The sequence below is a fragment of the Balaenoptera borealis genome (assembly GCF_965194805.1).
Source record: "Balaenoptera borealis genome assembly, chromosome: 4".
Lineage (NCBI taxonomy): Eukaryota > Metazoa > Chordata > Mammalia > Artiodactyla > Balaenopteridae > Balaenoptera > Balaenoptera borealis.
Window position 1 is genome coordinate 123,000,634 of NC_138861.1, and position 15,299 is coordinate 123,015,932.

At 35.7% G+C, this 15,299-nt stretch overlaps 1 protein-coding gene across 9 annotated transcripts in view; it reads right to left on the minus strand.

The window, feature by feature from the left end:
• Positions 1 to 15,299, minus strand: part of ZGRF1 (zinc finger GRF-type containing 1) — a 79,338-nt gene that overhangs the window by 43,680 nt on the left and 20,359 nt on the right. For 8 of the 9 annotated variants that reach the window (XM_082389603.1, XM_082389602.1, XM_082389607.1 and 5 more), the window contains 4 exons: positions 6,674 to 6,747; positions 5,062 to 5,112; positions 3,416 to 3,499; positions 1,123 to 1,308 (listed from right to left, as the gene is read on the minus strand). In XM_082389603.1, coding sequence (XP_082245729.1) covers positions 1,123 to 1,308; positions 3,416 to 3,499; positions 5,062 to 5,112; positions 6,674 to 6,747 — 395 coding nt within the window. The remainder of the gene's footprint in view (positions 1 to 1,122; positions 1,309 to 3,415; positions 3,500 to 5,061; positions 5,113 to 6,673; positions 6,748 to 15,299) is intronic. The other variant, XM_082389606.1, reaches the window with a different exon arrangement.

Here is a 15,299-nt window from a genome sequence, read left to right on the forward strand (position 1 = left end):
AAAACTGCAATGTTGAACAAAAGAAGGCAGACACAAAAAAAACACTGTATTACTCTAAAGTTTTAAAAGCAAAACTAATATATGGTATTATAAGTCAAAATGGTGATAATCTTTGGGGAGAATGGAAGGGGTAGTGACTGAAAGGGGGCAGAAGGGGTACTTCTGAGATGCTGGTAATGCTCTATTTCGTAAGGGTGGAGGTTACATGGGTGTGTTCACTTTGTGGTAATTACTGGGCTGAGCACTTACGGTCTGTGCACTTATTTTGTACGTGCATTATGCTTTAATAAAAAGGGGAAAAGTTTAAAAAAAGTGTCTTTAACAGATACTGTTTCAAATACATGCATACATCCTTTCTCCATAACCTTTTCTATTTGGGTAGCAATGAGAGGTATTTGGTGTCATACTTAGTGGGGAGAGGGGTGGATATTAGAAGGAAAAAAAAATCTGCTAGCTGTTAAATATATTTTCTATATGTAATCTGCCTAACTGCTCTTGTCATAAATTTCTACTATTCTCTGAAGTGAAAAGTAATCCTTTAAATTCCTGATCCTAAAAAGGCAGTAAATCTTTCAAATATTTTTGTCTTATTTAGTTTGATTTAAGATATGATATTTCTTGTCAATTTACTAAACTTTTTTTTAACTTACAACTGTACAAAGATTTAAATATACTCTCTTTACAAAATTTAGTATTGACACAAAGAAAATGATTTGGCAAGATGCAGCTATAAAAATATTTTTAAGGGCTTCCCTGGTGGTGCAGTGGTTGAGAATCCACCTGCCAATGCAGGGGACACAGGTTCGAGCCCTGGTCCGGGAAGATCCCACATGCCGCGGAGCAACTAAGCCTGTGTGCCACAACTACTGAGCCTGCGCTCTAGAGCCCGCGAGTCACAGCTACTGAGCCGACGTGCCACAACTACTGAAGCCCGCGTGCCTAGAGCTCATGCTCCGCAACAAGGGAAGCCACCACAATGAGAAGCCTGCGCACTGCAACAAACAGTAGCCCCCGCTCGCTGCAACTAGAGAAAGCCCATGCGTAGCAACTGAAGACCCAATGCAGCCAAAAATAAATAAATAAATAAATTAAAAAATATATACATATATATATTTTTTTTACCTGAAAGAAGTCAGTCTGCATACAAGTGCTAGGCAACGCTGGTGTCAAAAAACAACTGTTTGTCGTGCAGTTTTCATACGCAATGCTATCTGGAAACTGACTGCATTCAAGCTGTGAGCTGTGTCCTCTCACCATCTCAGCACTAGCAGCTGATCCTTTCACTTGATGCCCTTGAAATTCAACAGGCTATAGTAAATTATTAAAAATGAGTATTACATAAGTATACATATTTACAATATACATATACAAAGAAAATAATGCATAATTTGGCTTTCTATTGAATGTTAGCTAATGTAAATAATTACTAAGAGACTAATACTGAAAACCAGGAAATATTCCTATTATCCTAAAATATGTTAAGGGTAGACTAATTTAAAGTGCAGTGATTGGGGCTTCTCTGGTGGCACAGTGGTTAAGAATCCGCCTGCCAATGCAGAGGACATGGGTTTGAGTCCTGGTCCGGGAAAATCCCACATGCCGTGGAGCAACTAAGCCCGTGTGCCACAACTACTGAGCCTGCACTCTAAAGCCCACGAGCCACAACTACTGAGCCCGTGTGCCACAACTACAGAAGCCCACGCGCCTAGAGCCCATGCTCTGCCACAAGAGAAGCCACCGCAATGAGAAGCCAGAGCACCGCAGCGAAAAGCAACCCCCGTGGCAACTAGAAGAAAGCCCGCGCACAGCAACACAGCCAAAGATAAATAAATAAAAATAAAACATTAAAAAATAAATAAAGTGCAGTGATTTAACTGCATTCAAGGTCAACATTAATAAGTATGATTTTTTTTTTTTTTCACAAACACAAGGAGTATAATGATAATGGGTTGATTAAGCCAGAAAGACACAGGTGCTCCTTCCTCTATGCTTCCACTATACATTACACAACTTTTTTGGTTTTTTATTTTTGTTTTGGCCACACTGCATGGCTTGTGGGGTCTTAGTTCCCTGACCAGGGATCAAACGCGGGCCCTTCGCAGTGAAAGTGTGGAGTCCTAACCACTGGACTGCCAGGGAATTCCCCACAACTTTCCATTATAGACATCACATTACACTACAATGAAGTTTCTTCTTATCTGTATACTAACTGTACTGCAAGCTCCTTGAGGGCAAAGACTCTTCTGCTTCATCAGGATATCACTTGCATTTAATACCATGCTTGGAATACAGGAGGCAATCAATAAACACATGATAATAGGAAGGGAAGAGAGAAGGAACAGAGGAAGCATTTTCCTTTAAGGGTTTTGTAAACTATCAGGCTATTAGCAAGAGGGATGCTGGGTTCCCAGCTTCCCAGAAGATCTGATCCTATAGCTCTGAGAACAAAGGCCTAAGAGTACCAAGACAGACATGTACCTCAGAGGGGTGCTTTCACCCCCTCAGAGACTTGGTCTGCTTTCAGACTTCAGATGGCTTTCTCTGCTGCCCCTTTGAGGGTTCTAGGATTTTTACTCTGCACAGGGTGACAAAGCCTACCCAGAATGTGGAAAAATAAGAGTGCGTAGAGCCAAAGGAATGTACATAAAGAATGAATTTATTTCTAACTGATAAATTAACAGAATGACAAAAATACATAATCTGAATATTCTCTTATTTAAAAATGAAGATTCTAAATCACACATTTGAAAGGAACTAAATTGCCTCTGAAACAAGAGTTTTGTTGAAAACATTATTCTGAATTTTAAAACATAACATATATCAATAAAAAAAAGTCTAAACCTTTAAAGACTGTGTATTTCTGCTTTGTTTGATGTGGAATACAAATTCTCTACAAGCAAACAGATGCCTTGCTTTCTTTGATGCTATGTAGATCTTTTCCAGAGATCTGTTGAGTTTTAAGAATAGAATCACTATTTACAAAACCCAAACATTTATATGCTGTTGTCTCTATCAATTTTTGCTGTGGAGTGGGTAGCATTACTTAGAGCTTGGGCTATATATACTTCTATCCCTTCAGCCTGAAGTAAAAGTGGTGGAGTAAACTATAATGAATTAAAAGTTATAAACATCTTCACTTTGTTCTACACAGAACATTCATTAACTGTACTTTACATATCTTTGTGCCCAATTCCTAGGATATCCTATGCATACATAATGCATTATTAGTTCATTAGTAACAGAGAGAGGGCTCAAGACCAAAAAAAGGGGTAGGAGTCATTAGTGTCTCTTGTTCTTAAAACCAGGTTAATTCATTTTGCTCACTAACCTTCTGACTATGAAAACTCTGATAGTTGTGTAAAAAGACAGCAGGAAAACACTGTGGCTTAGAAAATCAATTCTTCACAAATTTTACCTTGGGGTCACAGGTTTCTCTCTCCATTTGTTTAGGAATAACATCTAGAAAAGCAGTCTCTTCTTCACTGCCCAAGGAAAAGAACTAGGATAAAATATCAATAAGTATGTTAGCTAAAATAGTTTTGTAGGTGTTTATGAGTTTGATGGGAAAATATTCCTCAAACTTAAAGTTAAGTCTGTCCTTTGAGAATGATGATACTTGTCATCTCCATACTGCTTCTCTATATACATACATACAATAAGCTACCCCCGGCAAAGGAGTGCTCTAGCAGAAAAAGTACTATACTAGTTAATTTAAAAACTCAGCATATTAGAAAATTGGAATTCTAAACTTTTAATTGAATTCTTTTTTAACATTGCTGGGTATGTTATAAATCCCATACTGATATTTATGTTAATGCAGATTATTTAATTCAAAAATTAGTGTAAAATTAAAGAAGTGTAATAGTTTATTTAAAGAATGAATCATCTTCTAGCAACCATAAAACACAAGATACAGACAACAGCAACTAGTCATTTTTAGTTCATCAAGTAACTATATAAAATAGCCATAATTTCTAATATGAACTACAGACTCAGAAAATGAGCTCATCTGTAGAAGTAATTTCTTTATGTTTAATAAAAATGGAGAAAATATTTGTCACTAAAAGAGGTAAAATAGTGTATTTATTCAAATAATAGTCACTTTCCTTTTATAACAATATACATAAGCACAACTGCCAATCAGGTAGCTCTTAAAAACATTCAACTCATATTTTAGAACTAGCATTTTTGAATATAGTGAGTTTAAAAAATTAGTTAGCATATAGTATCTTCTAGCTCCTTTGCTTTGTGTGACTAATCACACTTACAGAAATAAGGTGAAGGTGGCATTAAGTATTAAGAGCACCCTAACTTTAAGTTTTGAAAGTTCCTTCTATCACTAGTGTGTATGAAGAGTTTGATTCAGAGAGTTGTAGCAAGAAAGCTATTATAAAAACACAAATGTACTTTGATATTAATGCTAAAAAGATTTAAATTATTTTTTTTTGCAAAAGATTCTAAGACCTTTTTCATTATTGTGAGATTATAAAATATTTTGCTTTAAAAATATATGACATTTATTTAAATGGCAACTCATCCTGGAGGGAAAAACAGTGATAGTGTTAATTTGCAATTTATACTTTGTGATAATTATCCTTGAAAAAGTTTAAACTGTATTTTTTTCAAGTGAAAAAAACCCAGTAAGAATGTGATCATTTGTAAGCAGCTGCTGACTGTTCATTATTTTATACACTTGATCTTGTAATATAAGGGTGAAAAATGATTGAGTCACCACAATGGATTTTGTTTTATTTTGTACTGTTCTAGGCAACAGAGCCTGCAGATGCAGTTGTAATTGTCAATGACAATTCTTGGATTAGGTAATGCTTGCAAGTTTGAAAAATTAGCTTTATGATAAAAGAGTTGTTATTTACCCAAATTCTACTGACTACGCAGGACACTTATACAAGACAGTAGGCTTATCTAAATGAGTATAAAAGGGTAACTAATTACAAATAAATTTGAAAACTGGCAATATAGAATACAAACATATAATTACATGCCATACCTATATATACGAATACAATTTCTGGCTATGTTACATTTTAAAAGTTAACTCACCTGCAAAGACTGAAGTGATTCACTTGGTTCAACTTCATTTTCTTTTATCATCTTAGGAATAGAACATTAATATAAGATAAGCCAAAAGGTAATAGTAAGTTAGAAAATAAAATATAGATTTTTTTAGACATAGGAAACATAAGGACACCATTACTAATAATCAAAGAAATAAAAACTAAGTGTTGATTAAATACTATTTCACTTAGGAAGAATTTTAAAAGATCTCAGTACTGGTAAATATGAAATGAAACAAATATTCATATTGTAAGACATTAAGATATTTTGATTTGACTTATATCAACAATCTAAGAAAGTTGTTCTTGGCCTTTCAAATTATCAGTTCCACTTCTAAGAATCAAATCTAAGGAAATAACTAAACGTAAACAATAATTTATGTGCAAAAACATCTACTAAAGTTTTATTTACAAAAGCAAAATGCTGGAAATAATCTAAATGTCCAAAATAGGGAACTGTTTGTCCAAAGCATAGGATATCCACGAGATGGAATGATAAGTAACCTTTAAAAGGTATGTGTAAGAGTTCTTAATAATGTGAGAAAATATAATATGATATTAAGGAGAAAGGATATAAAACTATTTGTACCCATCAATCTAACCATATTTTAAAAATTAGGCCAAAAATGCTGGAAATGTTAATAGTAATTATCTCCAGGTGGTATGGTAAGTTTTATTTTTTCTTTACCTTTTTCCGCATTTAAAAAAAAGGAGGAAAAAATTGATATTATTAAAAAAACAGTAACATGGAAAATAGAATATGATACAAACTGGGGGTAAATGAAACGAAGAAAGAACTGTCTCTTCAAAAGTACTAAAAGCATCTTCACTGAAAAACACTAATCTAGATAACTTATTCTAGAATTTCATTTCATCCTAAATTAGTACTATTATTTTTTATATTATTTCCATGGTTCCCAAACTGGTGTAACAAGGTACTTCGGGGTGCCAGAGTGAACTCAACAGAGGCTCCACAAGATATTTTAAATTTGAGGGAAACACAGCGTCATTAGACATCTGTCAGAAACTAATCAAACTGCAAACTCAAGGTAGCTCAGTTTCAACATCAGATTTCATGTCATTTGTCATTGACATCATATCTTTGTGAAGCTGGGTTTTAGGAAATTGCTATGATAAAAGTCAATTGCCATACAAAAATCAATGTGGACCTAGAAACTGAATCTATTCCAAGCTTTGAGAAGTTGGACAGCGCCCAACAAGTGCATGCATTCCATTAGTAACTGTGTTTATTTAAAAATAAAATGCTTATCGTAACCATTTCACAATATATGCATATATATCAAATCATTATGTTGTACATCTTAAACTAATACAATGTTATATTGTCAATTATATCTCAATAACACTGGAAAAAAAAGACAAAATGCTTACCAAATTACTAAGTTTTTAATACTACTAACTAAATAAATGGAACTGCTAGGTTTCTTTTGGCCAAGCGATGCAATAAAAAAATCACTAAGATACAGGAGAGGTCGTGAACCAACATAGCTTCAGACCCCTGTATTTCTACAGTATCATTACAAATTATAGAACATTCTATATCAAAATAATAAATATACTGACAGAAATAAATGTACCTGTTGAGGATCCTGGTTCAGATGAGGAGACTTTGGTATAGCTTGTGAAACTACTGCAGACAATGGTTTCCTAGCTAGAATGGACAAAATCCAATGATCTTATTCATCATAAATATAGTAGTGCTCTAAAATTTTTAAAAACTTATTTCTAAAACTGAGTGAAACACGAAATATAACAATTGTTTCCAAACTACAGTATGCCAGGCACTGGGGAAACAGCAGTGAACAAAACAAACAAGATCCCTTGAAAAGTAAGGGACACAGAAGTTAAATAAATTCAGATTGTGATACAAAAGGGTCTCATAACACAGGGTGATATGAGATAGAGTAACGTTAGCAGGATGATCTGAAGAGATCTCTCACAGGAAGTAACATTTATACTGAAACCTGAAGACAAGAAAAAACCAGCTATGCAGGGGTAAAGGTGTTCAGGTGAAAGGCAGAACAAGTGTAAAGACTCTGAGACAGAAAAAGCTGGCAAGCCTGCAGAATGGAAAGGAGGAAGGGGGGAACTCAGCCGGCTTGAGAACCAAGAAGAGAGTTCTGAGAAAGGTCTGAGAAAATACTTGGAGATTAGTCAAAAACTTCCCTAACATGGGAAAGGAAATAGTCAGTCAAGTTCGGGAAGCAGAGAGTACCACCCACAGGATACACCCAAAGAGAAACACACCGAGACACATATTAATGAAACTATCAAAAATTAACGACAAAGAAAAAATATTAAAAGCAGCAAGGGAAAAGCAACAAATAACATACAAGGGAATCCCCATAAGGTTAACAGCTGATTTTTCAGCAGAAACTCTACAAGCCAGAAGGGAGTGGCAGGACGTATTTAAAGTGATGAAAGGAAAAAATCTAAAACCAAGATTACTCTACCAGCCAGGGTCTCATTCAGATTCGATGGAGAAATTAAAACCTTTACAGATAAGCAAAAGGTAAGACAGTTCAGCACCACCAAACCAGCTTTACAACAAATGCTAAAGGAACTTCTCTAGGCAGGAAATACAAGAGAAGGAAAAGATCTACAAAAACAAACCCAAAACAATTAAGAAAATGGTAATAGGAACATACATATCAATAACTACCTTAAATGTAAATGGATTAAATGCTCCAACCAAAAGACACAGATTGGCTGAATTGATACAAAAACAAGACCTGTATATATGCTGTCTACAAGAGACCCACTTCAGACCTAGGGACACATACAGATTGAAAGTGAGGGGATGGAAAAAGATATTCCACGTAAATGGAAATCAAAAGAAAGCTGGAGTAGCAATACTCATATCAGACAAAATGGACTTTAAAATAAAGACTATTACAAGAGACAAAGAATGGCACTACATAACGATCAAGGGATCAATCCAAGAAGAAGATATAACAATTGTAAATATTTATGCACCCAACATAGGAGCACCTCAATACATAAGGCAAATGCTAACAGCCATAAAGGGGGAATCGACTGTGACACAATAATAGTAGGGGACTTTAACACCTCACTTTCACGAATGGACAGATCATCCAAAATGAAAATAAATAAGGAAACACAAGCTTTAAATAACACATTAAACAAGATGGATGTAATTGATATTTATAGGACATTCCACCCAAAAACAACAGAATACACTTTCTTCTCAAGTGCTCATGGAACATTCTCCAGGATAGACCATATTCTGGGTCATAAATCAAGCCTCAGTAAATTTAAGAAAATTGAAATCATATCAAGTATCTTTTCCGACCACAACACTATGAAACTAGATATCAATTACAGGAAAAAAAACTGTAAAAAATACAAACACATAGAGGCTAAACAATACACTACTAAATAACCAAGAGATCACTGAAGAAATCAAAGAGGAAATCAAAAAATACCTAGAAACAAATGACAATGAAAACACAACAACCCAAAACCTATGATATGCAGCAAAAGCAGTTCTAAGAGGGAAGTTTATAGCAATACAATCCTACCTCAAGAAACAAGAAAAATCTCAAATAAACAACCTAACCTTATAACTAACGCAATTACAGAAAGAACAAAAAACCCCCAAAGTTAGCAGAAGGAAAGAAATCATAAAGATCAGATCAGAAACAGATGAAAAAGTAATGAAGGAAACAACAGCAAAGGTCAATACAACTAAAAACTTGTTCTTTGAGAAGATAAACAAAATTGATAAACCCTTAACCAGACTCATCAAGAAAAAAAGGGAGAAGACTCAAATCAATAGTATTAAAAATGAAAAAGGAGAAGTAACAACTGATACTGCAGAAATACAAAGGATCATGAGAGATTACACAAGCAACTATATGCCAATAAAATGGACAACCTGGAAGAAACGGACAAATTCTTAGAAAAGCACAACCTTCCAAGACTGAACCAGGAAGAAATTGAAAATATAAATAGACCAATCACAAGCACTGAAATTGAAACTGTGATTAAAAATCTTCCAACAAACAAAAGCCCAGGACCAGATGGCTTCACAGGCAAATTCTATCAAACATTTAGAGAAGAGCTAATCCTTCTCAAACTCTTCCAAAATATTGCAGAGGGAGGAACACTCTCAAACTCATTCTACTAGGCCACCATCACCCTGATACCAAAACCAGACAAAAATGTCACAAAAAAAGAAAACTACAGGCCAATATCTCTGATGAACATAGATGCAAAAATCCTCAACAAAATATTAGCAAACAGAATCCAACAGCACATTAAAAGGATCGTACACCATGATCAAATGGGGTTTATCCCAGGAATGCAAGGATTCTTCAATATATGCAAATCAATCAATGTGATATACTATATTTACAAAATAAAGGATAAAAACCATATGATCATCTCAATAGACGCAGAAAAAGCTTTTGACAAAATTCAACACCCATTTATGATAAAAACTCTCCAGAAACTAGGCACAGAGGGAACCTACCTCAACATAATAAAGGCCATATATGACAAACCCATAGTCAACATCATTCTCAATGGTGAATAACTGAAACCATTTCCTCTAAGATCAGGAACAAGACAAGGTTGCCCACTCTCACCATTATTATTCAACATAGTTTTGGAAGTTTTAGCCACAGCAATCAGTGAAGAAAAATAAAAGGAATCCAGTTCGGAAAAGAAGAAGTAAAACTGTCACTGTTGCAGATGACATGATACTATACATAGAGAATCCTAAAGATGCTACCAGAAAACTACTAGAACTAATCAATGAATTTGGTAAAGTTGCAGGATACAAAATTAGTGTACAGAAATCTTTTGCATTCCTATACACTAATGATGAAAAATCTGAAAGAGAAATTAAGGAAACAATCCCATTTACCATTGCAACAAAAAGAATAAAATACCTAGGAATAAACCTACCCAAGGATACAAAAGACCTGTACGCAGAAAACTATAAGATACTGATGTAAGAAATTAAAGATGATACCAACAGATGGAGAGATATACCATGTTCTTGGATTGGAAGAATCAACATTGTGAAAATGACTATACTACCCAAAGCAATCTACATATTCAATGCAATCCCTATCAAACTACCAATGGCATTTTTTACAGAACTAGAACAAAAAAATTTCACAATTTTTATGGAAACACAAAAGACCCCGAATAGCCAAAGCAATCTTAAGAAAAACGGAGCTGGGTGAATGTGGCAAGATGGCAGAAGAGTAAGACACGGAGATCACCTTCCTTCCCACAGATACAGTAGAAATACATCTACACGTGGAACTGCTCCTACAGAACACCCACTGAACGCTGGCAGAAGACGTCAGACCTCACAAAAGGCAAGAAAATCCCCACGTACTTGGCCGTGTGGATGAAAGGCTCTTGGTGCTCCAGCCAGGCATCAGGGCTGTGCCTATGAGGTGGGAGAGCCAACTTCAGGACACTGGTCCACAAGAGACCTCCCAGCTCCACGTAATACCAAACGGTGAAAATCTCTCAGAGATCTCCATCTCAACATCAAGACCCAGCTTCATTCAACGACCAGCAAGCTACAGTGCTGGACACCCTATGCCAAACAACTAACAAGACAGGAACACAGCCCCATCCATTAGCAGAGAGGCTGCCTAAAATCATAATAAGGCCACAGACATCCCAAAACACACCACCAGACGTGGACCTGCCCACCAGAAAGACAAGATCCAACCTCATCCACCAGAACACAGGCACTAGTCCCCTCCACCAGGAAACCTACAAAACCCACTGAACGAACCTTAGCCACTGGGGACAGATACCAAAAACAACAGGAACTACGAACCTGCAGCCTGTGAAAAGGAGACCCCAAACACAGTAAGATAAGCAAAATGAGAAGACAAAAAAACACACAGTAGGTGAAGGAGCAGGGTCAAAACACACCAGACCTAACAAATGAAGAGGAAATAGGCAGTCTACCTGAAAAAGAATTCAGAATAATGATAGTAAAGATGATCCAAAATCTTGGAAATAGAATAGACAAAATGCAAGAAACATATAACAAGGATGTAGAAGAACTAAAGAGGAACCAAGCAACGATGAAAAACACAATAAATGAAGTTAAAAATACTCTAGACAGGATCAATAGCAGAATAACTGAGGCAGAAGAACGGATAAGTGACCTGGAAGATAAAATAGTGGAAATAACTACTGCAGAGCAGAATAAAGAAAAAAGAATGAAAAGAACTGAGGACAGTCTCAGAGACCTCTGGGACAACATTAAACGCACCAACATTCGAATTATAGGGGTCCCAGAAGAAGAAGAGAAAAAGAAAGGGACTGAGAAAATATTTGAAGAGATTATAGTTGAAAACTTCCCTAATATGGGAAAGGAAATAGTTAATCAAGTCCTGGAAGCACAGAGAGTCCCACACAGGATAAATCCAAGGAGAAACACGCCAAGACACATATTAATCAAACTATCAAAAATTAAATATAAAGAAAACATATTAAAAGCAGCAAGGGAAAAACAACAAATAACACACAAGGGAATCCCCATAAGGTTAACAGCTGATCTTTCAGCAGAAACTCTGCAAGCCAGAAGGGAGTGGCAGGACATATTTAAAGTGATGAAGGAGAAAAACCTACAACCAAGGTTACTCTACCCAGCAAGGATCTCATTCAGATTTGATGGCGAAATTAAAACCTTTACAGACAAGCAAAAGCTGACAGAGTTCAGCACCACCAAACCAGCTTTACAACAAATACTAAAGGAACTTCTCTAGGCAAGAAACACAAGAGAAGGAAAATACCTACAATAACAAACCCAAAATATTTAAGAAAATGGGAATAGGAACATACATATCGATAATTACCTTAAATGTAAATGGATTAAATGCTCCCACCAAAAGACACAGATTGGCTGAATGGATACAAAAACAAGACCCATATATATGCTGTCTACAAGAGACCCACTTCAGACCTAGAGACACTTACAGACTGAAAGTGAGGGGATGGAAAGATGGAAAAAGATATTCCATGTAAATGGAAATCAAAAGAAAACTGGAGTAGCAATTCTCATATCAGACAAAATAGACTTTAAAATAAAGACTATTACAAGAGACAAAGGAGGACACTATATAATGATCAAGGGATCGATCCAAGAGGAAGATATAACAATTGTAAATATTTATGCACCCAACATAGGAGCACCTCAATACATAAGGCAAATACTAACAGCCATAAAAGGGGAAATCGACAGTAACACAAGCATAGTAGGGGACTTTAACACCCCACTTCCACCAATGGACAGATCATCCAAAATGAAAATAAATAAAGAAACACAAGCTTTAAATGATACATTAAACAAGATGGACTTAATTGATATTTATAGGACATTCCATCCAAAAACAACAGAATACACATTTTTCTCAAGTGCTCATGGAACATTCTCCAGGATAGATCATATCTTGGGTCACAAATCAAGCCTTGGTAAATTTAAGAAAATTGAAATCGTATCAAGTATCTTTTCCGACCACAACGCTATGAGACTAGATATCAATTACAGGAAAAGATCTGTAAAAAATACAAACACATGGAGGCTACACAATACACTACTTAATAACGAAGTGATCACTGAAGAAATCAAAGGGGAAATCAAAAAATACCTAGAAACAAATGACAATGGAGACATGACGACCCAAAACCTATGGGATGCAGCAAAAGCAGTGCTAAGAGGGAAGTTTATAGCAATACAAGCCTACATCAAGAAACAGGAAACATCTCGAATAAACAACCTAACCTTGCACCTAAAGCAATTAGAGAAAGAAGAGCAAAAAAACCCAAAGCTAGCAGAAGGAAAGAAATCATAAAGATCAGATCAGAAATAAATGAAAAAGAAATGAAGGAAACGATAGCAAAAGTCAATGAAACTAAAAGCTGGTTCTTCGAGAATATAAACAAAATTGATAAACCATTAGCCAGACTCATCAAGAGAAAAAGGGAGAAGACTCAAATCAATAGAATTAGAAATGAAAAAGGAGAAGTAACCACTGACACTGCAGAAATACAAACGATCATGAGAGATTAGTAAAAGCAACTCTATGCCAATAAAATGGACAACCTGGAAGAAATTGACAGATTCTTAGAAATGCACAACCTACCGAGACTGAACCAGGAAGAAATAGAAAATATGAACAGACCAATCACAAGCACTGAAATTGAAACTGTGATTAAAAATCTTCCAACAACCAAAAGCCCAGGACCAGATGGCTTCACAGGCGAATTCTATCAAACATTTAGAGAAGAGCTAGCACCTATCCTTCTCAAACTCTTCCACAATATTGCAGAGGGAGGAACACTCCCCAACTCATTCTACGAGGCCACCATCACCCTGATACCAAAACCAGACAAAGATGTCACAAAGAAAGAAAACTACAGGCCAATATCACTGATGAACATAGATGCAAAAATCCTCAACAAAATACTAGCAAACAGAATCTAACAGCACATTAAAAGGATCATACACCATGATCAAGTGGGGTTTATCCCAGGAATGCAAGGATTCTTCAATATACGCAAATCAATCAACGTGATACATCATATTAACAAATTGAAGAATAAAAACCATATGATCATCTCAATAGATGCAGAGAAAGCTTTCGACAAAATTCAACACCCATTTATGATAAAAGCCCTGCAGAAAGTAGGCATAGAGGGAACTTTCCTCAACATAATAAAGGCCATATATGACAAACCCACAGCCAACACTGTCCTCAATGGTGAAAAACTGAAACCATTTCCACTAAGAGCAGGAACAAGACAAGGTTGCCCATTCTCACCACTATTATTCAACATAGTTTTGGAAGTGTTAGCCACAGCAATCAGAGAAGAAAAAGAAATAAAAGGAATCCAAATCGGAAAAGAAGTAAAGCTGTCACTGTTTGCAGATGACATGATACTATACATAGAGAATCCTAAAGATGCTACCAGAAAACTACTAGAACTAATCAATGAATTTGGTAAAGTAGCAGGATACAAAATTAATGCACAGAAATCTCTTGCATTCCTATATACTAATGATGAAAAATCTGAAAGTGAAATTAAGAAAACACTCCCATTTACCATTGCAACAAAAAGAATGAAATATCTAGGAATAAACCTACCTAAGGAGATAAAAGACCTGTACGCAGAAAATTATAGGACACTGATGAAAGAAATTAAAGATGATACAAATAGATGGAGAGATATACCATGTTCTTGGATTGGAAGAATCAACATTGTGAAAATGACTCTACTACCCAAAGCAATCTACAGATTCAATGCAATCCCTATCAAACTACCAATGGCATTTTTCACAGAACTAGAACAAAAAATTTCACAATTTGTATGGAGGCACAAAAGACTCCGAATAGCCAAAACAATCTTGAGAACAAAAAATGGAGCTGGAGGAATCAGGCTCCCTGACTTCAGACTATATTACAAAGCTACAGTAATCAAGACAGTTTGGTACCAGCACAAAAACAGAAATATAGATCAATGGAACAGGATAGAAAGCCCAGAGATAAACCCATGCACATATGGTCACCTTATCTTCGATAAAGGAGGCAAGCATATACAGTGGAGAAAAGACAGCCTCTTCAATAAGTGGTGCTGGGAAAATTGGACAGGTACATGTAAAAGCATGAAATTAGAACACTCCCTGACACCATACACAAAAATAAACTCAAAATGTATTAAAGACCTAAGTGTAAGGCCAGACACTATCAAACTCTTAGAGGAAAACATAGGCAGAACACTCTATGACATACATCACAGCAAGATCCTTTTTGACCCAGCCCCTAGAGAAATGGAAATAAAAACAAAAATAAACAAATGGGACCTAATGAAACTTAAAAGCTTTTGCACAGCAAAGGAAACCATAAAGAAGACCAAAAGACAACCCTCAGAATGGGAGAAAATATTTGCAAATGAAGCAACTGACAAAGGATTAATCTCCAAGATTTACAAGCAGCTCATGCAGCTCAATAACAAAAAAACAAACAACCCAATCCAAAAATGGGCAGAAGACCTAAATAGACATCTCTCCAAAGAAGATATACAGATGGCCAACAGACACATGAAAGAATGCTCAACATCATTAATCATTAGAGAAATGCAAATCAAAACTACAATGAGGTATCATCTCACACCAGTCAGAATGGCCATCATCAAAAAATC